The sequence below is a fragment of the Aquarana catesbeiana genome, linkage group LG11 (assembly GCF_042186555.1).
Source record: "Aquarana catesbeiana isolate 2022-GZ linkage group LG11, ASM4218655v1, whole genome shotgun sequence".
Lineage (NCBI taxonomy): Eukaryota > Metazoa > Chordata > Amphibia > Anura > Ranidae > Aquarana > Aquarana catesbeiana.
The window spans coordinates 54,853,509-54,878,695 of NC_133334.1; the positions used below are offsets into that span (position 1 = coordinate 54,853,509).

At 42.3% G+C, this 25,187-nt stretch overlaps 1 protein-coding gene across 1 annotated transcript in view; it reads left to right on the top strand.

The window, feature by feature from the left end:
• The window catches only part of MTCH2 (mitochondrial carrier 2), a 39,829-nt gene that overhangs the window by 7,272 nt on the left and 7,370 nt on the right, over positions 1 to 25,187 (top strand). Inside the window, exons 2-12 of the mRNA XM_073604432.1 lie at positions 11,723 to 11,807; positions 11,974 to 12,080; positions 15,887 to 15,913; positions 17,535 to 17,591; positions 18,841 to 18,898; positions 21,241 to 21,292; positions 21,775 to 21,834; positions 21,988 to 22,085; positions 22,205 to 22,242; positions 23,030 to 23,097; positions 23,182 to 23,257. Of these exons, the coding sequence (XP_073460533.1) occupies positions 11,723 to 11,807; positions 11,974 to 12,080; positions 15,887 to 15,913; positions 17,535 to 17,591; positions 18,841 to 18,898; positions 21,241 to 21,292; positions 21,775 to 21,834; positions 21,988 to 22,085; positions 22,205 to 22,242; positions 23,030 to 23,097; positions 23,182 to 23,257 (726 nt within the window). The remainder of the gene's footprint in view (positions 1 to 11,722; positions 11,808 to 11,973; positions 12,081 to 15,886; positions 15,914 to 17,534; positions 17,592 to 18,840; positions 18,899 to 21,240; positions 21,293 to 21,774; positions 21,835 to 21,987; positions 22,086 to 22,204; positions 22,243 to 23,029; positions 23,098 to 23,181; positions 23,258 to 25,187) is intronic.

Consider the following 25,187-nt stretch of genomic DNA (forward strand, 5'->3'; position numbering starts at 1 on the left):
CATTTATGATCAGTCAAAAAAATACGCACACCTGTGTTATGTTTTGATGCGGTTTTTCAGCCACGTGACCTATAAAAAACATGCCATAAGCACAGTAATATCGCGTTTTCCGTGTTGTTATTGACACCTTTTTCTCTTTATCGGCAAAATGCTGATAACACCATTTTCAGACGATTGTGTGTCGGCGGCCGAAATTTCAGAGCATCTCTGATAGTAACCTCGGGGGGTCAGACGCTTGTCACTGCTGCCATTGAGAGACTGCCTTGTATTCCTTTCAATGAATAAAAGGCGTCTTCCGATTGGCCGAGGTGAAGATCATGATTTCACTGCCCTGCTCCTCCACCTCGTCAGGTAACGCCTTGTGTTCTTTGAAAAGAAAGAAAAGTTACACTATGCAGAGCTCAGAGAAGAGAGTTCTGAGAGCTGATTGGAGAGAAGGGACACACCCCCTTCACACAGCACACAGGAACAGAGCTGAGGCTGTCAATCAGCTGGAGGTCCCTCTCCTGCCACTTTTTTCTCTTGGGAATTAAGCAGCAGGCAGAAATGACACTCTGGATTGAGACAAGTACACACTATAGAGGGATGTGCTTTTGTTCATATTTCATGTCTGAGGTTTACAATCCCTTTTAAACTTCAACTTCTGTGTGTATTGCTGGTCAGAGATTGCAGCACAGATGGGTTTATATGTGGATAATGTGCTTGCTTGTGACTCCCCTGGTGCTGGCCGTGTTTTATGGGGATGATCCAATACACCCAGATGACGTTTTGGATTGAGTTTTGATGTCTTGGCTGAAGTTGGGATTTAATGCTGTGTGAGATGTTAGCGAATAGCTTATTGAGTGTAGATTTGTGTGTGCTGAGTGCAGATCAGGGCGCGGAGATCTGTTGTTGCAGGTTGGGTAGAGAATTGAGTGCCAGCCGATTGGCAGAAGAATCCTGTCTGTCACAGGGACATACTATACTCCTGGGAGCCGCACTTTACCAGCCTATTCCAGAGGTTTGTCACAAGCTAATCATTATCCCCGCTCTGGATGGCTTAACAGCAATAATATGAAAGTCCAGAATGAGATTATCAAGGTAAAGGTGAATTCACCTGCAGCCATTCACCCGTTCCTGATTCCATATCTTGACATGTGAGCAGATAGACGTCCGGATTGTGCCTTGCCAGCATGATTGAACGTCTGCAGCCGTTTCTTATTACAGAAAACCGGTAAAAAACGACGTGCTTAACCACTTGTCTACTGGGCATTTTTACCCCCTTCCTGCCCAGGTCAATGTTCAGCTTTCAGCGCTCACACTTTGAATGACAATTGCACGGTCATGCAATATGAAATTTTTATCATGAATTTTTTTTTTTTTTTACACAAATAGAGCTTTCTTTTGGTGGTATTTAATCACCACTGGGTTTTTATTTTTTGCTAAACAAGTGGAAAAAGACAGGAAAACGTTGAAAAAGAAAAATAATAATAATTTTCTTCGTTTGTTATAAAGTTTTGCAAGTCATTTCTCTCCTTCGCTGATGGGCGCTGCTGAGGCGGCACTGTTGGGGCTGCACTGATGATCATGACAGTGATGGTCAGTGCCCTGATTATCAGTGTAGATGTCCTCTGTCACACTTGCCAGTTACTGGCTCTCCTCTCACGCTGTGACAGTGCGTGATGAAAGGAATGCTGATAACTGGCAAGTGTTTACATTGATCAGCTGTGCCCAAGTGTTTACATTGTGATCAGCTGTGCCCAAGTGTTTACATTGTGATCAGCTGTGCCCAAGTGTTTACATTGCGATCAGCTGTGCCCAAGTGTTTACATTGCGATCAGCTGTGTCCAAGTGTTTACATTGCGATCAGCTGTGTCCAAGTGTTTACATTGCGATCAGCTGTGTCCAAGTGTTTACATTGCGATCAGCTGTGTCCAAGTGTTTACATTGCGATCAGCTGTGTCCAAGTGTTTACATTGCGATCAGCTGTGTCCAAGTGTTTACATTGGACACAGCTGATGCATGTGGTAAAGGGCCGCTGTGATTGGCCCTTTACCCCAATCTGTGATCAGCTGTCACAGTGATCACAGAGCACACCACAGCAGGCATGCAGGGAAGCGGTTCTGGGAGGACGTCAATAGATCTCTCAGAACTGAACGACTGCTCTGTAGCCTTCATTAAGTTATAGCATGGTCGACAAGTAGTTAAAGGTATACACCTGTCAGAACTGAAAATGAGATCTTAGAATGCATTGGGGCTGCAACTAACAATTATTTACATAATCAATTAGTTGGCCGATTGGATAAAAACCTCAAAAGTTTGGTGTATAGTTAATATGTAGCCTTAAAGTGGTTGTAAAGCCTCAAGGTTTTTCACCTTAATGCCTTCTATTTTACTTTTACTAATTGTAATGCTTTCTATTGCCTCCAGTTTATCACCTTCCAACTTCTCTGGCTTCAGATGCAGATTTTCCTTGCACAGATGCATTCTATGCATTAAGGTGAAAAAACCTTCTGTGCTGCATCTTCCCTCCCCCTTTTTCCTTACCTGAGCCCGATCCAGTGATGTGCACGAGTGCAGCGGCTCCAGCCACTGTCTCGCTCCTCATTGAACAGATTGGTAGCAGGAGCCATTGGCAAAAATGGGCATTTATTTAGAAGAGGAGGGAGAAGGCAATGGCCCGGCAGGAGGGATTCCCTCATCAGCACGGTCTGTTGATAAGGGAATCGAGAGAATTTCTTTCCTGAAACCCCTGGTTATAGGAAAGAAATTTGCTTTGTGTATGGCCTTCGCAGCACTGGGCGGGAGACTTGGCTGCCAATCTGACCCTTGGAGTACAGGACGCTGTGTTCATCACCACGACACCCTGTGTCATAGAAGTAGCAGTGCTATGCAAACTGACCACAGGCACATGGATCTGGTTCCGTGCTTGGAGTGGTCAGAATGAAATTAGAGAAGAGGAACTTGCAGAATTACAGTAAACAGAAAACGTGAAACAACCACCTCCTCAATACAGTGTTAAAATATCTGTATAGACCTCACGGAAAGTGATAATATGTGAAAAAAACAAACTTAAACCATCAATCTCTATCTCCAAAAAACTGTAAGACCCTTTTACACAGGCTGAATCCATTTTTTTTTTCTCAGCAGGGGATCTGTTCGCTGATCCCCTGCTGAGCTGAGTGGAGCAGCCTGGTGACAGGTCCTTGTCTGCTTTGCTTATGCAGAGCGGACACAGACGCAGCCTACTGTGCTTTATGGGCAGTCTGATGTAAACGAACCCCCTGTCTGTTTAAACCTGACTGCCCTCTGATCCAACCTGGAGGTAGCCAGGTGTAGACAGACACAAACTTGTATACATCCGACTGCCCATAGAAGAGAATGGAGGGTCCAGCTGAGAAACAGGCAGCCGGACCCAATCAGATTTCTCCTGTGAAAAGGGCCTAATTTAATTCTTTTGTATAGTGTTCATCCATAAACCACTTTGCTTCTTTGTATAGATGGCATAAAACATTAATTCAGTGCAGATCGACATGTCCCTTCACCAATTCTAATGGACACCTACTCACCAGATAACATTGCCTCTCTTTGAACAAAGATCAGCAAAAAAGAGCTCTAAACTCCTGTTATTCAGTATAGGCACTTCTCCCATGCTATCATATCTCCTCCCTCTCCTCTTTTCTCCACAGAATTCATATCATGAGGACAATGAAAATGAAACAATACATGGCATAATACTGCTAAACCAAGGGGTTGATTTACTAAAACTGAAGAGTGCAAAATCTGGTGTAGCTGTGCATGGTAGCCAATCAGTGTCTAATCTCAGATTGTTCAATTAAAGCAGAAGTAAACCCTGCGGGGGATAAAAAATGTTTTCCCCTTTCTTGCACAGTAAAGGGCTAATGTGCTAGTATGCATCGCATACTAGCACATTGTGACACTTAGTTGCAAATGAAGCCCGTGCTGTCCCTGCTGCAGGCCGCATCCATTTTTGCCTCTTCTGGGGCGAGGACTCCGGCTATGTGACTGGCCGGAACCGCGTGACGTCACTCCCGTGCATGAGCCGCCAGTCATGGCACTCGCTCCTGAAGAAACAGTATGGGTGGCCGTTCCTTCAGAGCGCATACGCCGATGACCTCAGCGTAGTATACAGTAAATATTTTGTGTGAACACCATTATTTTCCAGCACTGCCCTAACCCACTTGGGCATGGAGTTCACCAGAGCTTCACAGGTTGCCACTGGAGTGTTAGGACCTTGCGCTCCTCCACCTTCTGTTTTGAGGATGCTCAATAGGGTTTAGGTCCAGAGACATGCTTGGCCAGTCCATCACTGCTGTATGGTCTTGGCCAGCATTCTGCAGCTCAGTTTCAGGGTCTTGGCAATCTTCTTATAGCCTAGGCCATCTTTATGTAGAGCAACAATTCTTCCTCAGAGTTCTTTGACATGAGATGCCATGTTGAACCTCCGGTGTCCAGTATGAAAGAGTGAGAGAGATAACACCAAATTTAACACACCTGCTTCCCATTCACACCTGAGACCTTGTAACACTAATGTGTCACATGACATCGGGGAGGGAAAATGGCTAATTGGGCCCAATTTGGATGTTTTTACTTTGGCTACTTTCATATTGAGGCGCTTTTCAGGGGGAGGGGGGGTTAAAAGCGCACTGCTAGTGGCGGCAAGGCGCCACTTAAACAGCTACCGCCTCCAGTGTGAAAGTGCCCTTAAGGGTGTACTCACTTTTGTTGCCAGCGGTTTAGACGTTAATGGCTGTGTGTTGAGTTATTTTGAGGGGACAGCAAATTTACACTGTTATACAAGCTGTACACTCACTACTTTACATTGTAGAAAAGTGTCATTTCTTCAGTGTTGTCACATTAAAACATAATAAAATATTTACGGAAATGTGAGGGGTGTACTCGCTTTTGTGAGATACTGTATAGACAAGCCTTATTCTAGGCTTGCCCATAGGTACAAGTACTTCAGGGAGGTTTACAACCCCTTTTTAAAGAGAAGTATAGGTTTTTTGTTTTTTTTTATTCATACTTACCTTCAGTGGATGGAGCATCAGACCGATGCAGCAGCTGTCCCCCGTCGTGTCTGCACTGAGAACCGAGCCATCGAACATCGCCCATGGCTCAGTTCTTACAGATCCCCGAGAGGAAAGCTGCTGACTGTCAGTCAGCGTCTCTCCTCTATGCTCACTGGAGTGCTGAGCTGTGGAGGGGCGGGGAGCGGATCGCTGAGATGGCCATCAATCAAGATAGCTGGCAGATCCAGACTTGGAAGTCGGGATGACGTGCTGCCTCAACTGATGGCAGTGACGTTAGCAGAGAGCGGACTTCAGACCACTCTCCGCTGAAAATGGGTCACAGGAGTGCAAAATTAATTGCGCTCCTGTGACCTATAGGAGAAGCCCAGCCTAAAAAGCTAAGGCTAGACTTCTCCTTTTAGACCCCTTTCACACTGGAGGCGTTTTCAGGCGCTTTAGTGCTAAAAATAGCGCCTGAAAAAAGCCTCAGCTGCAAAACTAGTGTGAAAGCCTGAGTGCTTTCACACTGGGGTGCTGCGCTGGCAGGGCGTCCCAAAGTCCTGCAAGCAGCTTCTTTGCAGCACTGTAGGAGCGGTGAATACACCGCTCCTAAAGTGCCCCTGCCCATTGAAATCAATGGGCAGCGCATTTTGCGGGCAGTTTTAACCCTTTTTCGGCCGCTAGTGGGGGTTAAAAGCGGCCGAATAGCGCCGCTAAAATTACGGTAAAGCGCGCTAACAAAAGCGGAGCTTTGCCGCTGCCGCTCAGGCGCTGGCAGTGTGAAAGTGCCCTTAGGCCTCATGTACACTGCTGCTGCTAAACTGACGTTTAGGAGCAGTTGGGCAAATTTTTTTTTCTAAACGGAAATGCAGCAAAACGCAGCTAAATGTGGCATGATGGACGTTTTTAAACGTGGGTTACTATCTGTCAAGTTAAATCGTTCAGGAGAGGTTTCAAAAATGTCCCGTGTACATTAAGCCTTAAACTTTGACTCAAAAGCAAACAAACCTGGAAGATGATTGGTTTCTATGCACAGTTGCATCAGATTTTGGACTCTCCAGTTTTAGTTAAACAAACCTTCGGTATTTTGTGTAATAAAAAGCAAGCCTACATCTTACAAAGCAGATCATAAAGTTGGTAAAGCAATGTGCAAATCACTATTCTTTTAGTAAGGCCCCTTTCACACTGAGGCGCTTTGCAGGCGCTAAAGTGCTAAAAATAGCGCCTGTAAAGCCCCCCGAAGGAGCCGCTCAATGCACTCCAATGTGAAAGCCCCGAGGGCCTGCAAGCCGCATCTTTGGAGCGCTGTAGGAGTGGTGTATTTACCGCTCCTAGAGCGCCCCTTCCCATTGAAAACAATGGGGCAGCGCTCCAAACCCGCCACTTTGCGGTTTTAACCCTTTTTCGGCCGCTAGCGGGGGTTAAAACTGCCCCTCTAGCTGCCAAATAGCGCTGCTAAAATGACGGTATAGCGCCGCTAAATATAACGCCGCTTTACCACCAGCGCCTGCAACGCTTCAGTGCGAAAGTAGCCTTAACTATGCAAGTGCCATAAAATTTAGTGTGGATTCTACATCCAGGTGTCCCTCCACCAGTTTGGTTGGACAGCCACTCACCAGCTAATGTTGCATCTCTTTAGATCAGGATCAGCAAAACAGCCGCTCTGAATTCCTGTAATCCTATGCAACTGCTGGCGCTTCTCTTCTTCCTCCTGTCTCTCCAGTCCACAGTATTCATATCATATATGATCATGGGAAAAAACAATACATAGAATATGATTGCTAAAAGTATTGTTTGTTAAAGAGAAAATATACTCGCAAACATTTGTCATCAGTATGACTTTCTCAAGAGAATGTCACCCAAAGTGACAAACAGGCTCTCCTGTTCTATAAGGGACCCCGGGACCCCAGGAAACCGATTTTCCCCAGAGTAAGCAGGAGGAACCCAGGTTAACATATATTCCCCAATACCTCCTGTGACTAATGATCCCAGGAGCAATAAAAAAAAAAGAAAAAATTGTATTAATAAAAATAAAACCCTATAGTACCCCCGCACCCACCCCATATAAAAAGTGCACCATGGGGCAAGCACGTGTATGTAAGCATTAATCATGCTGCACGTGAGATATTGTTGCGAATGTTGGAGTGAGTGCAATAATTCTAGGGTCATAGTCCATGGTGAACTCTAAACTAATGACCTGTGAAGGCTTTTAAAGCGTCACCGAAGGAGAATTTTTGGTACCGTCGTTTTTTGCGATTCTAAGGCCATGCGCAAATTTAAGACTTGACTAGTTTAGTATCTATTTACTTGATGCAACCCCATCTTAATATTTTACCAAAAAATAGGTATAATATTGTCTTTGCACTGTGTTTTTTTTCTGTAAATCTTGGTTTCATAAATAACTGTGCAGATGTTGTGTAACAAAAAATTGCAGCTACCACCATTTTATTCTCCAGGGTCTCTGCTTTCAGAAATTATATCACTTTTCTTCTTGCAAAAAATGCTTTTTAAAGTTTGCAAAAAATGAAAGAATTATCCTGGTAGAAAAGTGCTTATTAAAAATATACTTTTTATCCAGCTGCTGCACTACTGGGTGCGACGTCACACTCTTTTTCAACAAGATCTCAGGAAATATGAGTAGCACATGGTTACACACGTATTTGGGATATCCTGTGGCTGCAGTAATAGTTTGCAGGATCCTGAGCTTTTCTTCTGCGATCCACGGTTGCAATGTTTTGCAGGCTCAAATGCAAAGAATAATGCACATTTTATTTATTTTTATATTTTTTATTAATCAATATGAGTCCATTTATTTATTTGCAAAATGCAGAGTTAGTCTTTTTAATACATTTTCCCGTTCAATATTTTTATATTGCGAAAAAAAGTTGGATAAGTACATACATCAGGCAGAAGGACTGGTTATACAAAGTAGAACATATAAAGCATTGTACAAAAATGATGTATGAAATGTCCAGGCTGGTTTACATCATCCAATAGCATCCAAATGACCATAACAACTACATGTGTGCTGAGCATGAAGAAGGTAAACATATCAACGCCAGTCCAAATGATTAGTGGTACCATTCCAAAATACAGTATCCATTGGTTGCAGGGCGGATTTGATTTAAATTGGCTCAATTTAAAATTATAATTTTTAAAGAGCAGCTGTCATCTCTGCCCTGCAGTGGCTCCTCCTCTGACCTGCTGTTGACTCGTCAACAGTCCCATTCACTTTAATGGGGCGGCTTGTGATGCGGCAGTGACACAACAAGGTGAGGGACGTGGTGGCAGCAGGAGAGTGGATGCCCGCTAACAGGCGCTGCCATGATGGATCTGAAATGACAGGTGCTCTTTAAACGTAAGCACTTATTTTTGCTTGTAGTTAGAATCTTTTAATATTTGCAAACAAAATGAATGTTTCCTATTCAGAATAATAAGCTGTCAGTTTAGTAAAACCGCAATATCAGAAGCGGTCAATCATACAGTTTGTAGTGTACTTAGAGTTGCAAAACAATGGGATAAAGAATATTTCTGAACTTTGGGATTTTTTTTATGGTAACTGAGAAATTGTGTGAATGTATCAATGCAGTGCATGGATTCATTGAATGCGTTTACCAAAAATGTAAATATCGCAGAATATACAGCCGCGTGCTACATAACTAAGCTCCATTTCATGCTGAATAAACTAAATTATTAATGTATCTTAAATAGAAAGCGATCTTTAGATCGATTTTTACTCCAAAAGCATTTTTATTAAAATAAATTTACTAAAAATAAAAAAAAAAAAATAAAAAATATATATATATCATTTTTAAAATAAATCATTGATTTATATCTGTATATGCATATATTTAGCCCGGGGGCCCCAGGTCCTCGTAACCACTTAAGACATAAGACCACCTTTTCTGAAACACTTTGTTTACATGTAAAAATCAGTATTTTTTGCTAGAAAATACTTAGAACATTAGAACCCCGAAACATTATACTTTTATTTTAAGCAGAGGGCCTAGAGAATAAAATATTGGGTGTTGAACTTTTTTGTCACATGGTATTTGCGCAGCAGTTTTTCCAATGCTATCTTTTTTTGGAAAAAAGACACAAAATGTTGTGATTTGCTGTCATCTTTTTGCTTACTTACTGGATCCATAGCCATGGATGTTGATGTCCTGGAATGTTGCGCCCCACATAATTATGCCTTTTAATGCCTCTCATGCAGAATATTGACCCATTGAGTGTCTTTTTAGTGAACCTAGTTTTCCTCATTTAATCAATAAATGTGCTGATTGTGTGAGCAATCGGTGCAAGTACAATTTTCATATTAGAAATTGAATCGTACTGCTGGAAAACCCTCTAGCAAGTAGCATTTGTAGAATTAGATATTGTCAATGGCAGTTTCCATGTTTAAATGAGGAAAAGTTTCTTTTTAAAGCCACTAAACCGGTGAATAAAAGATATACCCATAAAGAAGTTAGTAAATACTCTCCCGCTGCTCAATCTGATGCTGCATTGAAGAGAAATAGCCTTCTGTATGTAGTCTGTTAGGAAACTGATACTTCCAGGAGTGTGGATCTCCTGTGTCGTCCGCTGGTGCCTCCCAACCCCTACATCACTGCAAGACTCTAAGATAGATAGACAATGTCACTATATGGTGACTCGCAGTATTGTATCTGTGCAGGAGCAGTGCTGTCTCCCTAGACTACCTTCTTGATTTTGGACTCTTAAAGCGGAGTTCTGCTTAAAAAAAAAAAAAATTAAGTCAGCAGCTACAAATACTGCAGCTGCTGACTTTTAATAATTGGACACTTACCTGTCCAAGGGTCCAGCGATGCGGGCTTACGAAGCCCTGCTAGTAAAGAAAATGTGTTTTCTTTACTATTTTCTGTTACAATAAAAATAATTGTCTGTGACTATATGCTGGGCACTGTTCTAATCCCTAGTTCTAACCCTATATTCATACTCTTGTATAACAGTGTTTGCTGTTCCCTCAAAATAACTCAACACACAGCCATTAATGTCTAAACTGCTGGCAACAAAAGTGGGTACACCCCTAAGTGAAAATGTCCAAATTGGGCCCAATTAGCCATTTTCCCTCCCTGGTGTCATGTGACTCGATAGTGTTACAAGGTCTCGTGTGAATGGGGAGCAGGTGTGTTAAATTTGATATCACTCTCACTCTCTCATACTGGTCACTGGATGTTCAACACCTCATGGCAAAGAACTCTCTGAGGATCTGAAAAAAAGGATTGCTGCTCTACATAAAGATGGCCTAGGCTATAAGAAGATTGCCAAGACCCTGAAACTGAGCTGCAGCACAGTGGCCAAGACCATACAGAGGTTTAACAGGACAGGTTCCACTCAGAACAGACCTCGCCATGGTCAACCAAAGAAGTTGAGTGCACGTGCTCAGCATCGAATCCAGAGGTTGTCTTTGGGAAATAGACGTATGAGTGCTGCCCACATTGCTGCAGAGGTTGAAGGGGTGGGGGGTCAGCCTGTCGGTGCTCAGACCATATGCCACACACTGCATCAAATTGATCTGCATGACTGTCATCTTCTAAAGATGATGCACAAGAAAGCCAGCAAACAGTTTGATGAAGACAAGCAGATTAATCACATGGATTACTGGAACCATGTCCTGTGGTCTGATGAGACCAAGATAAACTTATTTGGTTCAGATGGTGTCAAGCGTGTGTGGCGGCAACCAGGTGAGGAGTACAAAGACAAGTGTGTCTTGCCTACAGTGAAGCATGGTGGTGGGAGTGTCATGGTGTGGGGCTGCATGAGTGCTGCCGGCACTGGGGAGCTACAGTTCATTGAGGGAACCATGAATGCCAACATGTACTGTGACATACTGAAGCAGATCCTATTGAGCATCTGTGGGGCATCCTCAAATGGAAGGTGGAGGAGCGCAAGGTCTCTAACATCCACCAGCTCTGTGATGTCCTCATGGAGGAGTGGAAGAGGACAGCGATTTAGACATTAATGGCTGTGTGTTGAGTTATTTTGAGGGGACAGCAAATTTAAACTGTTATACAAGCTGTACACTCACTACTTTACATTGTAGCAAAGTGTCATTTCTTCAGTGTTGTCACATGAAAAGATATATATCTACAAAAATGTGAGGTGTGTACTCACTTTTGAGAGATAGAGTGTGGGGATGTATGTGTGTGTGTGTGTATATGTATATGTATATGTATGTATATATATATATATATACATATATGTATATGTATGTATATATATATATATTGCCTCAAGGACCTTTTTATAGATGAAAGTTTTAAGGCCATAAAAAGCTTTTGTTTGTGTATCTTGTGCCAATGGTGGGCATAAGGCTGCATTTACACATGCGTTTGGGGGCTGACTATCATTTTCAGTGGGAGACTCTGTAAAGTTTTTGTGAATAGCTGCAGACGGGAAGCCCTATACAAAGCAATGAGAGTCTGACAGCGCCCACAGCCATTTGTGGCCATTCACATGTAATCAGACATACAGCGATTACCTGTGAATGACGGACTCTGGGCACAACCTGTTCCCACCCACAGATGTTTGCAGAAATCCCGCTGAGTCTCCTGCACTCCTGAACTCACATATGAATGAGGCTTAAGATGTGCAGTTTTTTTTTTTATCTCGGATGTATTTCATCTGACAGATGCCAATTATTCAATATTTACTGGCCTTTGAATGGATCTCATTTTACTTATTTATAGGTGGGACATGAGCCGCTTCCACCAACTCTGGGAAGAAACCTCTTTGGACGCCAGGTGTACCAGCTCCCTGGCCTCTTCTCCTATGGTACGTAACTGATTATTATTACGATTTTGTCCTTTTATAGGTGTTCATTAGTGGAATTGATAGAACATTGATTAACTCAGGAAAATTAAGTAAAGCACCCCCCCCCCCTTTCTATTGATTGCATCTTGACGCATTAAATGATTTGTGTTCCTTTGTGTATTTTCAGCAAAACACATCATCAGTATTGATGGCAAGAAAGGACTTTTCAAGGGCTTGGCACCCCGCCTGTGTGCCGGTGCTGTGGGCACTGTAGTGCATAGTAAAGTCTTGCAGGTAATTTTTTTTTTTATTCTGCAACAGATAAAATTAAAAAAAATGTCTGAATGTTGCTGCATAGTTTTTTTGTGGCTGTATTAAAGTGAAAGTAAAGTTGTGGTGGGGTGGCCAGCATTTGTCATAGTGTACGAGCATACTTGCTCATTATGACACGCTTACCTCTCTTGGGGTGCTATCCTCCAATGTTTTCAGCTGCGAGCTCCCAACATACACACTACATCCCTCCCACTGCAATGTCCTTCTCCTCTTCTAGGTCCTCTGTCTTCTTGCTTCATCTATTGGGTGGCCACTGATGATGTAACTCCCACCACGCATGCTGGCTGGAGTTGCATTATCTTGGAACTTCGCTTTATTTATTATGCTGCAGTAAGATTTTTTTGCTAGAAGAGACTTATAAACTGTCTTCTACCAAAAGACCTTAACTGCTGGCAATTTTGTGTATTTTTAGCCCTACATCCACATTGAATTGTTGAATAGGTGTGCAGCTTATGGGGGAAGTAGTGGTCTTTTACATTTGTGAAGACAGGACAGCAAATGACCGCCTTGTTCACACTGGTGATTTTGGGTCCGGCAAGAATAGGCAGATTCTTATGGCTGGAATCACAAGTTGTTACAGACAGCTGTGCCTGCTCAGCTTTATAAAGCAATGGGGGTTATTTACGAAAGGCAAATCAACTTTGCACTACAAGTGCACTTGAAAGTGCAGTCGCTCTAAATCTAAGGGGTAGATCTGAAATGAGGGGAAGCTCTGCTGATTTTATCGTCCAATCATGTGCAAGTTAACATGCTGTTTTTTATTTTCCTTGCATGTCCCCCTCAGATCTACAGCGACCTTACTTCCAAGGTCACTTTCAGTGCATTTGCAGTGCACTTGTAGTGCAAAGTGGATTTGCCTTTAGTAAATAACACCCAATTTCAAGCTAACAAGAGCCGCAACTGTCCGGCGATCTTTGCGTGGATCCGCAAATCCACCGGTTACCTGGGGCTAGGTACAGATGACTGTAAACTCCTGTGATTTCAACCGCAAGACTCCACTGCTAAACCTAACCTCACCAGTGTACGAGGCCTAACCGAATCGTATGACTCTGGTAAAAACGTAGTGAAGGTAAAAGTGGTGCCCATAGCAGCCAGTTATATCACTGCTTCCGAACCCCACTCTTTTTCCCATGTGTGATAATTAGATTCCACCACAGAATGGCAGGCTGCCCATTGTTCTATAAAAAATTAATATAGGTCTGAAAAATCGGGGGCAAGATCTGAGCTGTTTGTTTCCACCCTTGTGAAGTCTCTTGTAAATAAATACCTGTATTAAGTAGTTTCCCACCGCCACCAATCAAAATCAGGTCTGCCTTCGAAGTTTGATTATAATTTGTGATGCAGAGAGAACGAGTGATAGGGAGGGTATAAAAACGGAGGCTGGGGGAAGTACACTCCCAATTCCCCTCTATGGAGCTGTGTCTCCGTACTGTAAAGAGAATTGCATAAAACTCAGTGTAACTGACTTTAGCAAAGTTGCTGTGTTTAGTGAAATGGTATTAGTATCTCACTGAATACTTTCATTTGGTGCCTAGAATTGCTTTCCTTTTTTTTTTTTTTTTTTTTTTTTATTGCACAAGAACAGCTTATATTTTTCTTCATCATTCTCCAAAAAAAAACACTCCAGCACTAGAACCAGGGGTATTCTATTCTTCAATGATACTTCTATCCACAATGCAACTTAAGGGTGCAGCCCTCCACAGACCGCAAAGTCTTTTAAACAAGCTGCAAAAAACGAACAGAAGGGCGCGAACACCTTGTGCATTACCATAAATGTATTGAATCCAAAAAGACAAATGGATACTCACTTGCTGATATAGAAATTCAAGCAATACTGATACACTCCAGCTGGACACAATGAAAATTGTCCTAGGACCAAATGGTTGGAAAGCTGACGAGAGTCATGCCCCTTTCCTCAGAGCTATGTGGAAAGGGGAATGGCCCCCTGAAACGCATCAGCTTTCCAACTATTTGGTCCTAGGACGAGTTTAACTGCCTCCAGCTGGCGTGTATGGCCTCATGTACACTGCTGCTGGTAAACGTACGTTAGGACCAGTTGGGCATTTTTTTCAACTGCTCCTGGACCCTCCTCTGTTATCTTATCAGTACATGTACACTGGTTCATTTATAGTCTTTTTAGGCACTTGTGTTTTAGAGGCTTTTTTTGGAACCCAAAAAAATGCATTTAGAAGCTGTGTTTAGAGGCATTCCAAACGCGAAACGCGGCTAAACGCACTAACTCATGTTTAGCCACGTTTCGTTTACAGGCGTTTTTCATTTTTGGCTGTTTTGAAAAAAAAATATGAAATTTTTTCAAACGCGTCTAGACGCAAACGTGACTAAACGCAGCATGTAAACGCGGCTAAACGGCCGTTTTTAGATGTCGTTTCTAGCTGTCAAGTTAAATCTTTCAGGAGGGGTTGAACAATGTCCCGTGTACATGAAGCCTTATCAGTATTACTTGAATTTCTATATCAGCATGTGAGTATCCATTTGTCTTTTTGGATTCAATACATTTATTTATGGTCATGCACAAAATGTTCGCGCCCTCCTGTGTATTGTTGTTCATCAACCAGAGAGCATTTTTATGTCTGTTCAGCTAGTGGGAAAAGTACCAGTTGTATTGCCAATGATTTTCAGAAGATTTTGTGCTGGATTAATGTCATCACAGCATTCTACTGATACTCCCAGAAGAACATTTAAAGTAATGTATTATGAATCAATATTTAGGAAACTTTCAGCTGTTGCTTTTATAGACGACCTACCACTTAACCCTCCCCACCTCCCAATCATTTCAGGCAAAACATGCCCCCTTCCCTCCCACCCTACCTCCCCCAGCACTTATAAACCCATTCTGAACAAAATATGACCTCCTCCCTCCCACCACCTCTAACCCATTCTATGGTAGTTTTTTTTTAATTGTTCTTACCTGCTGAAGTCCTCCATCCAAGTCACCCACCACCGCCGTTTTTGGGTGCAAGGGATTGCAAATCTACTGCTGCAGATATGTCTTGTACCAATGTCACTCCAGTTCTGGGTCCTGAGAGGATCTCGCTGCTGAACAGTCATTAGGAAGTGTCCATGTCATGCAGGCAGTGACATGGACACTCAAAAAAGGCCTCCATCAGTTGTAAAAAAAAAGGAAGAGAGAAGGCTGAAGACTGGAGCATTATATGATTGCAGCTTTAGGTTAGTAAATTGGACATTTAGTAATTTTTTTTTTTGTTTGTTTGTTTCCCCCAAATCTAGCAATCCGTTATTAATATTGTAACATTAATGTAGAAAATGGTTAAACCGTTGCCAGGGGGTTGTTACAGCCATTCCCCCCTTTTGTAACGATTTCCCCTTCCTTCCTATCCAAGAGACACAACAGGATGTGAGCAGAAATTTCTACACTTAGTTGTCAGTGGGCCAGGTGGCCCCATTGGAAGATTTCACCTCACCTCCTGTCCCAGTGACCACTATTACACTTTGGATTCCTTATTTTTTTCAGTCCTGGTGATGGTGATCATCAGGACTAATAGAGAAAGTGTCCCGTCTCCTGTCTCGGTCTTCTACATTATTTCATATCATATGCTTTGTTTGAATTGCCAGGCTTGTGACAGATTTTGACAGCCAGCAAACATACTACTATTGACAATTTAGAATATTTTTTAAAAATGTTGGTGACTGAGATTTGTCCCTCCTTTTTTGGTATTGGATGTGTATCCTAATGTATGCATATTTTAGCAGAACATTAACCGTTTTTTTTTTTTTTTTCCCCACAGTGCTACCAGAATCAGAATCAGGCAGAGGTAAGTAGGCATGGGTTCCTAATATAGACTGTTGGCTAGTACATATCTCCTAATGGACTGACCATATTGTGGTATTCACCTGGTTGGGGTATTTTAGGAAAACTGTTTATATTACAAAAATATGGAGCAGATTATAGGAAATCAGTGTATTATTCCACATTTATTACCATTAGTGTTCTTGGCCCTACACCCTTATTCTTGTCTCTACCAGCTTTGCACATCTAGAGAGACATTTTTGCCCATTCTTCTTTGCAAAATAGCTCAAGCTCTGTCAGATTGTATGGAGGGCGTCTGTTTACAGCGATTTTCCAGTCTTGCCACACGAATATGCTTTGATCCTAAACCATTCCATTGTAGCCCTGGCTGTATGTTTAGGGTCGTTGTCCTGCTGGAAGGTGAACCTCCACCCCAATCTCAAGTCTTTTGCAGACTTTAACAGGTTTTCATCTAAAATTGTCCTGTATTTGGCTCCATCCATCTTCCCATCAACTGACCAGCATCCCCACAACATGATGCTGCCACCACCATGTTTTATTGGGGGGGGGGGGGGGGGGATGTTCAACGTGAGGTGCAGTGTTAGTTTTTCGCCACACATAGCGTTTTTCTTTTAGACCAAAAAGTTTTAAATTTTGGTCTCTTCTGACCAGAGCACCTTCTTCGACATATATTTGCTGTGTCCCCCACATGGCTTCTCACAAACTGCAAATGGGACTTCCTAACTTCCTATGGCTTTCTTTCAACAATGGCTTTCTTCTTGCCACTCTTCTATAAAGGCCAGATTTGTGGAGAGCACGACTAATAGTTGTCCTGTGGACAGATTCTCCCACCTGAGCTGTGGATCTCTGCAGCTCCTCCAGAGTTACCATGGGCCTCTTGGCTGCTTCTCTGATTAATGCTCTCTTACCCGGCCTGTCAGTTTAGGTGGACGGCCATGTCTTGGTGGGTTTGCAGTTGTGCCATACTCTTTCCATTTTCAGATGATGGATTGAACAGTGCTCTGTGAGATGTTCAAAGCTTGGGATATTTTTTTATAACCTAACCCTGCTTTATACTTCCCCACAACTTTATCCCTGACCTGTCTGGTGTGTTCCTTGGCATCCATGATGCTATTTGTTCACTAAGGTTCTCTAACAAACCTCTGTGAGGGCTTCACAGAACAGCTATATTTATACTGAGATTAAATTACAGACAGGTGGATTTACTAATTAAGTGACTGCTAAAGGCAATTGGTTCCACTAGATTTTGGTTAGGAGTGCAATAAACCATTTATCGTTTTCCTTCCACTTCACAATTATGTGCCACCTTTGTGTTGGTCTATCACATAAAATCCCGAAATAAACATTAGTGTGCTAGGACTTACATCCACATTCACTGACAATAGTGTTCTAGGCCATACAGATCCAAATGAATTGACGTTAAACTTCTAGGCATCATTTTTCGCTCACTGCTGTCCTTGACTTACTGCAGAGCTCTCTCAAATTCTTTCATGGACTGCATGGGTTAACATTTTCATAAAAAACATTATAAAAATGATCCAGATGGTATGATAGCTAGATAAACTGTAGCTTGTTGTGAAGTTAAGATTGATTCTTATTATTATTTTTATTTTTTTGTCTTGTAGGAGGGTGAAAATGAACAAAAGGAAAACTGCTCCTCCCTTGACCAAATAATAAAAGAGGTAATCACAAGTATCATATTATATGGTGATGTGTCCTAAGGGTACATTTACATTATGTGCGGTAGGACTGCATTGAGTGGCTATTTCAGCGCAGTCCCCTTAGTTCCAGTAAAGGGAACTCTTAAAGCGGGGGTCCACCTATCTATCGTTTTTTTTTTTTTTTTTTGAGTTCATTCACAAACTTTTCTTCTCAGCATTACATACTCACATATTGTGTGTAATATGTCCGCCTGTGTCAGATTTCGTCGGAAAGAATAACTTATATTATTCACTGCAGGTGGTTTCCATCTTCATTGTGGGCATTTGAAGCCCACAAGCATTTATTTCCTGGATGCGGTGAATGCTGTGCTCCCAGTATTCACTGCTCGTTCCCGCACATGCTCAGTGGCATCCTGGGAAGCCTCAGACTAGCTCCCAGGAGTCTGGGAGAGGCTAGAAACACGCCTACTCCCACGGGAGGAGAACCAGGAAGTGCAAAGAAGAATAGAAAAATAAAAGGTAATTACGGCGATTTCAATTTTTTTAAACGGCATGTCAGCATCTAGGCAAGGAAGAGAATACATACAGATATTGTTCAAAATTTGGGTGGAACTCCGCTTTAAGGTGTCAGTATACCAAGACATTTTGGACAAATTTTATGTTCCCAACTTTGTGGGAACAGTTTGGGGATGGCTCCTTTCTGTTCCAACATGAACTGTGCACAAAGCAAGGTCCATAAAGACATGGATGAGCGTGTTTGGGGTAGAGGAACTTGAGTGGCCTGCAGAGTTCAGACCTCAACCCGGTAGAACACCTTTGGGATGAATTGGAGTGAAGACTGAGAGCCAGGCCTTCTCATCCAACATCAGTACCTGACCTCACAAATGCGCTCTGGAAGAATGGTCAAACACTCCAATAGACACTCCTAAACCTTGTGGACAGCCTTCCCAGAAGAGTTGAAGCTGTTATAGCTGCAAAGGGTGGGCCAACTCAATATTGAACCCTACGGACTAAGACTGAGACGCCATTAAAGTTCATGTGTGTGTAAAGGCAGGCCTCCTAATACTTTTGATAATATAGTGTACTTAGAAAACGGTATATTTTTTACCAAACAGGTTCAAGTTTGTATGTTACACAAAAGCATCTTAGAAGTGGATGTGTTTTAAATGACAGTGATTTGATATCAGTAAAAGTCACATTTACTGCTTTAAAAATATACTCATAAACTTTGAACCCAGGAATTTTAAGATTTGTTTTTCCTCTCTTTCAGACCACTCAGGAGATGGTTGCTCGTTCAGCGGCTACCCTTATCACTCACCCCTTCCATGGTATGTATGATTTTACCAACCTTTGGTCCAGTGTGTGTGTGTGTGTTATATTTATAGAAATATATGGGGCTTGCAAAACCTGAGTGTAATTAATTTATGATTAAAGAAAAAATAATCCAGCATCATGACGGGCATCCCTGAAGTAGGTCCTGAGATCATTTTCAATCCAGCCAACAAACGAAAACCTATATCAACCTGCGCCTTTCAACTGTTAAACTATCTAAGCAACTCAGACAAAAACAGAGGTTTTTGTTGCATACAATTGCACATACATGTTAAAGCCACACTGCTATGCCAAGGCGCCTCTATAAATTTGGGTCCCTAACTCAAAAGTATCCGATTCCCCAACTATGGGACATTCTGTATGTAGCAATATACAAACTGGGAGAGTAGGTTCACCTGGATTAAAATTCTGCACCCCATACTAAAATGTAAAAAATAAATGAATGGTTTTTACATAACATCCACACACGTAGGACACCCAATATTAGGGGTAATTTATTGTTCCAAAGCAAATGCACATTGGCACGCTTCTATATTCCAGTGTTTCTCTTCTACATCACTCAGCTAATGCGATCCCAGTGCTGATGGAGAGGGACAAATGAGAATAACTGTGCAGGTGCCCAACATCTTCTTTATCAACCATTGACATCATTGGTTGTTAGGACACCAGCTGCTGAAATGGTGCAGAGTGAAAACCTGTGGCTTTGTGTAACTGAAAGGCGGGCTTGATCTAGCTGCTGGCTTGTATACAATTTTTGGCAATTTTTAGAAATTTTGCCAAGGCACCCCTGAAGAAACCTTTGCTAAAAAAAAAAAAGTTTCACTAACATTTTATTACCAGTCCTTCCATCAATTATTTGGTTAATTTGCTGTAGTTGGCCTCCTCTGAGCCCTTATCAGCTCTCCTGCAATATTACAATGTAGTGCACAAAATGACATCATTTTCAGGATGTGACCTTAAAAGTGGTTATACAGGTGTACTGTAGAGCTGGATGGCATATTTTTTTTTATCTCCCTTTTTTTTTTTTTTTTTTTAATCATTTAACTACTTCCCGCCCGCCCTATAGCGGATTGACTTCAGGGAAGTGGTGGACGTCATATGATGTCCAGCAGGATAACATGCCGCAGCGCGCCCCCGGGGGCGCACATCGCGGCGATCGGTGGAGCGATGTTTCATCCTGACACACCGCTACACCGATCTTGGTAAAGAGCCTCCGGCGGAGGCTCTTTACCAGGTGATCAGCCGTGTCCAGTCACGGCTGATCACGCTGTCAATGGGAAGAGACGTTGATCGGCTCTTCCTCACTCGCGTCTGACAGACGCGAGTAGAGGAGAGCCGATCAGCGGCTCTCGTGGCAGGGGGGGTCTGCGCTGATTGTTTATCAGCGCAGCCCCCCCTCAGATCACCACACTGGACCACCGGGGATCGCCACTAGGACCACCAGGGAAGGGGCAACATGGATGGCCAGGTATGTACCCCATGGCCATCCACACGTGCCCAATCTGTGCCAATCAGTGCCCACAAATGGGCACTGATTGGCACCATTATGTCACTGATCTGCCCAGCAATGCCCAGATCTGCCCAGCAATGTTTTATCAGTGCCACCTGTCATTGCCTATCGGTGCCACCTGTCATTGCCCATCAGTGCCACCCATATGTACCAATCAATGCCACCTATTAGTGCCCATCGGTGCCACCTATTAGTGCCCATCAGTGCCGCATACCAGTGCCGCCTATCAGTGCCCATCAGTGCAGCCATATCAGTGCCGCCATATCAGTGCCCATCAGTGCAGCCATATCAGTGCCCATCATTGAAGGAGAAAACTTACTTATTTACAAAAAATTTTAACAGAAACAAAGAAAAACCTTGTTTGTTTTTTTTTGAAATTTTCTGTCTTTTTTTATTTGTTGCGCAAAAAATAAAAACCGCAGAGGTGATCAAATACCACCAAAAGAAAGCTCTATTTGTGGGAACAAAATGATAAAAAATTTGTTTGGGTACAGTGTAGCATGACCGCGCAATTGTCATTCAAATTGCGACAGCACTGAAAGGTGAAAATTGGCCTGGGCGGGAAGGTGTCTAAGTGCCTGGTATTGAAGTGGTTAAGGGGGAACCTACTAGGGGGTAATAGAAGTGGGGGTGCATTGTAATCGGGAAGCCTTGGTCCAAACTCTGCACTTGGGGCCCTTACTTACTTCACTATAGCAGTCAGGGTGTGGGTCAAACCAATGACCACAACCTAGATGCAAAACCTTCTATTCAACAGCATTATGTTTATTCTGTCCTGTAACTGCGGATAATTATTCTAAATATTTTCATGTTTCTCTTTATTTGCAGTGATCACACTAAGGTGCATGGTCCAGTTCATTGGAAGAGAGACCAAATATGAGTATGTCAGTCTCGGTACCTTAAAGCAGAACTAAAGGCAAAACTTTTTAATAACCCCTGTCAGTTTTTTTGGTTTTTTTTGGTTTTTGTTTGTTTTTTTTGCCATCTGTGCCCCATAGGGGGGATAATTTCCCTTCACTTCTGGTCTCATAGCTAAAATGGAAAGTGAGAGGAAATCCCTCCAGAGTGAAGAAATCCTGGGTGTCACCAGAACTAATGTCCAATTGAAAGATTTCTACTCTATTACTTTTCTCGTGTCAACCCTAAATTTAGGATTTTCTTAACTTTTAGGTTTGATGATAATGGTAAACAGGACAAATATAGAGGATGAATCTTCATAACGGGGCAGAGACCGTAATAACTGGCAGGTGTTCTAATCCATCTCCCCTCTATCCAAAACAAATAGTTTTGCCTTTTTTGTTACAAATATTGCGAGTTTATCTTTAAAGTGTAACTTTACATGGCTTATATTAACTTTTACAGTGGGGTGCTTGGATCGGTAGTGACGATATACAAGGAGGAAGGCATTCTGGGATTTTTTGCGTAAGTACATCTACAGTTTGCAACTGGAGGTTGTTTAATTGTCATTTCTATGAAAGCAGGAACCCGGTTGAAGTACAGTTGGTGAATGTGCATTTTGTAAGGTCTTTAATTATCATATATATGTAGTGATATTGCTGATCTGTTTTATTTTAGAGGTTTAGTTCCAAGACTACTAGGAGATATCCTTTCTCTGTGGATCTGTAACATGGCCGCCTATCTTATCAACACTTATGCTCTGGAAAATGGGGCAAGTGCTTTCACTTTTTTTTTATTGCTATCCAAGCTTTTCTTCTAAGGCATCTATTGTAATCTATTAATTGTATAATGTGTGTTTAAGCTAATGCCTGTGTCCCATTCTCTTTGCAGGCAGTAAACGAGATTAAAAGTTACTCTCAGGCTTTAACTGGGGTGAGTTTACTTCCACCATTCTCCTTAGAGGAGTGTCTCTGGTGTTCCATTTTTTTTTCTATGTTCCTACTGCTTTGGGAGCATGCAGTGTTCTCTTTCCCCTTCTCTATTGTACAATATGGTAGATTTACTAAAACTAGAGAACTCAGAATCTGGTGCAGCTGTGCATGGTAGCCAATCGGCTTCTAACTTCAGCCATGTCACTCAAGTTTTGGCACTAAAACCTGGTAGCCAATTGGTTTCTTTGCAGAGTTGCATCAGATTTTGAACTCTCCAGTTTTAGTAAATAAGCCCCAATAAATCTGTTTGTTAAGACGGTTGTAAAGTCCATAGAAGAACTGTTTTCCGAGATCCACTTGGTAGTAGCATAGTACAAAAATTAAATGTGGCCTTTGCCACTGGAGAATGCCAAGTCTATTGAAAAAAAAAAAAAAAAAAACGGAAATCCTGCCACTGGCGTACCCCTTCTGTCACCACAGGTATCCCACAATGCGGTGCTAAGTAGGAGAGCGACTTATTAACCAAAGTAATCAGAGGCTGTCAATTTAAAATATATGGACACAACTCAAGAAAGCTGAAGGCGTAGAATTATAGAGAGGATTAAAATGTTAGAAGCATCAGGTACTTGAAGTGCAACATATAAGTAAATATAATGTGGAAAAAAGTTAGAATTAGCAATGGCTTTGAGAACAAAAGTTATTACTGAATGTGACATACCTTGTCGGTGTTTATGTGCTTTAAAATATTTTTAATTTCTGACACGCTTTTCCCTATTTACTTTCCTCAGTTCCTGGCCAGTATGTTGACGTATCCATTTGTTTTAGTGTCTAATCTCATGGCTGTGAATAATTGCGGGTGAGTATGGTACGTGACAGCATTCGGTGTGCAGCTGGACCTCCTCAGTGTTTCCTAATAGATGGACATGTTTGTGTCTTGCAGGTTGGCCGGTGGCAGGCTACCCTATGCTCCTGTGTACACCTCCTGGGTAGACTGCTGGAGGCAGCTCAGTAAAGAGGTAATACTTTACTTAGATTGCTTACACCAGTGGTCTTCAAACTGCAACCCGGGGGCTGGATGCGGTCCTTTGTTTGCTATTATCCAGCTCTTGGGGCACTGTTTTATTCAGTGACCTCAACGATGGGGCACAGTTCCTCCCAATGACGCCAACAATGAGGCTCGATTCCTACCAATGACACCCATGATGGGGCACAGTTCCTCCCACTGACAGCATCAATGGCGCCCAGTAACACTAATGATGGGGCACAATTCCTACCAATAAACCCAACAAGGGGTCTCACGGACACCAATGATGGGGCACAATTCCTCCCACTGACAGCATCAATGGGGCCCAATAACACTAATGATGGGGCACAATTCCTACCTATGACACCAACAATGGGGCACAATTCCTACCCATAACACCAATAATGGGTCTCACTGACACCAATGATGGGGCACAATTCCTCCCAAAGACACAAAATATAGGGCTCAGTTCCTCTCACTGACACCAAAAATGGGGCATTATTTACTCCAACTGATGCTGGGACATTTTCTATTCTGGATGGCCACAGTCTGGCCCCCCTAAAGTCTGAAAGACTATAAATTGGCCCTTTGTTTAGAAAGTTTGGAGTCCCCTGGCTTAGACCAAACAAGCTGGGAAGTCTTATAGGCAAATGTGCGTTCTGTATTTAAAGCAATGGCCAGCACCATCCTGAATGTCTTTGCAGGTATCAGGGGTGTTTCTTCTATAGGTATATCTGTTTTTCTTTTCAGTGCTATGCTAGTGTACATACTATTTCTTTTGTTGCAGGGAGAGCAGTGTGTATTTGTTTATGTTGGAATGTTATATTTTTGTATTGATTACAATAGAAAAAATAACTTTAAAGTGGTAGTAACCTCTCCTGGGCAACTGTGCCCCGTGTAGAGTAGTTCTAAAATGACTTGCAAGTAAGTGGCTTTGAAAATATTTCAAGCTGCACCATTTAGAATTTAGGGATTGCATTGCCGTGGAAAAATGCTGACCATAACTTCATGAAATGCCCCACGTGACTAGCGATGTAACAGGGGGTAAGTAGACCGACATTCAGCACAGGGAGAAAGGAGGGACCGCACATTCTATTGCTGGCTTTTATATGGAAACGAGGCTTGGTTCTCTTTTATTGAGCATGTGCGAGATTCCACCTATTGCATTCTAGAAAGGGTAGTAGTACAAATTCAGAGGGGACCGGAAGGCAACCACAAATATAGCGGCGGCTTCAGCAGGAACAGAGAAATTAGGAAACAAGCTGCACAAAACGTAAGACAGCTGCTTTGAGGTTACAGTGTATTCCTGTGATTCGGCACTGTTGGTTTAACTGACAATTGCGCGGTCGTGCGACGTGGCTTCCAAACAAAATTGACTTCCTTTTTTTTTTTTCCCACAAATCTTTTGGTGGTATTTGATCACCTCTGCGGATTTTATTTTTTGCGCTATAAACAAAATTAGAGCAACAATTTTGAAAAAAACGCATTACTTTTTACTTCTTTGCTATAATAAACATCCCCAAAAAATATATAAAAGAACAGGTTTTTTTTCCTCAGTTTAGGCCGATACGTATTCTTCTACATATTTTTGGTAAAAAAAAATCGCAATAAGCGATTGTTGATTGCTTTGCGCAAAAGTTATAGCGTCTACAAAATAGGGGTTAGTTTTATGGCATTTTTGGTAATAATTTTTTTTTTCACTAGTAATGGCGGCGATCTGCAATTTTTATAGTGACTGCGACATTATGGCGGACACATCAGACAATTTTGACACATTTTTGGGACCATTGTCATTTTTACAGCGATCAGTGCTATAAAATTGCACTGATTACTGTAAAAATGACACTGGCAGTGAAGGGGTTAACCACTAGCTGGCTAGGAAGGGGTTAAGTGTGTCCTAGGGAGTGATTCTAACTGTTACG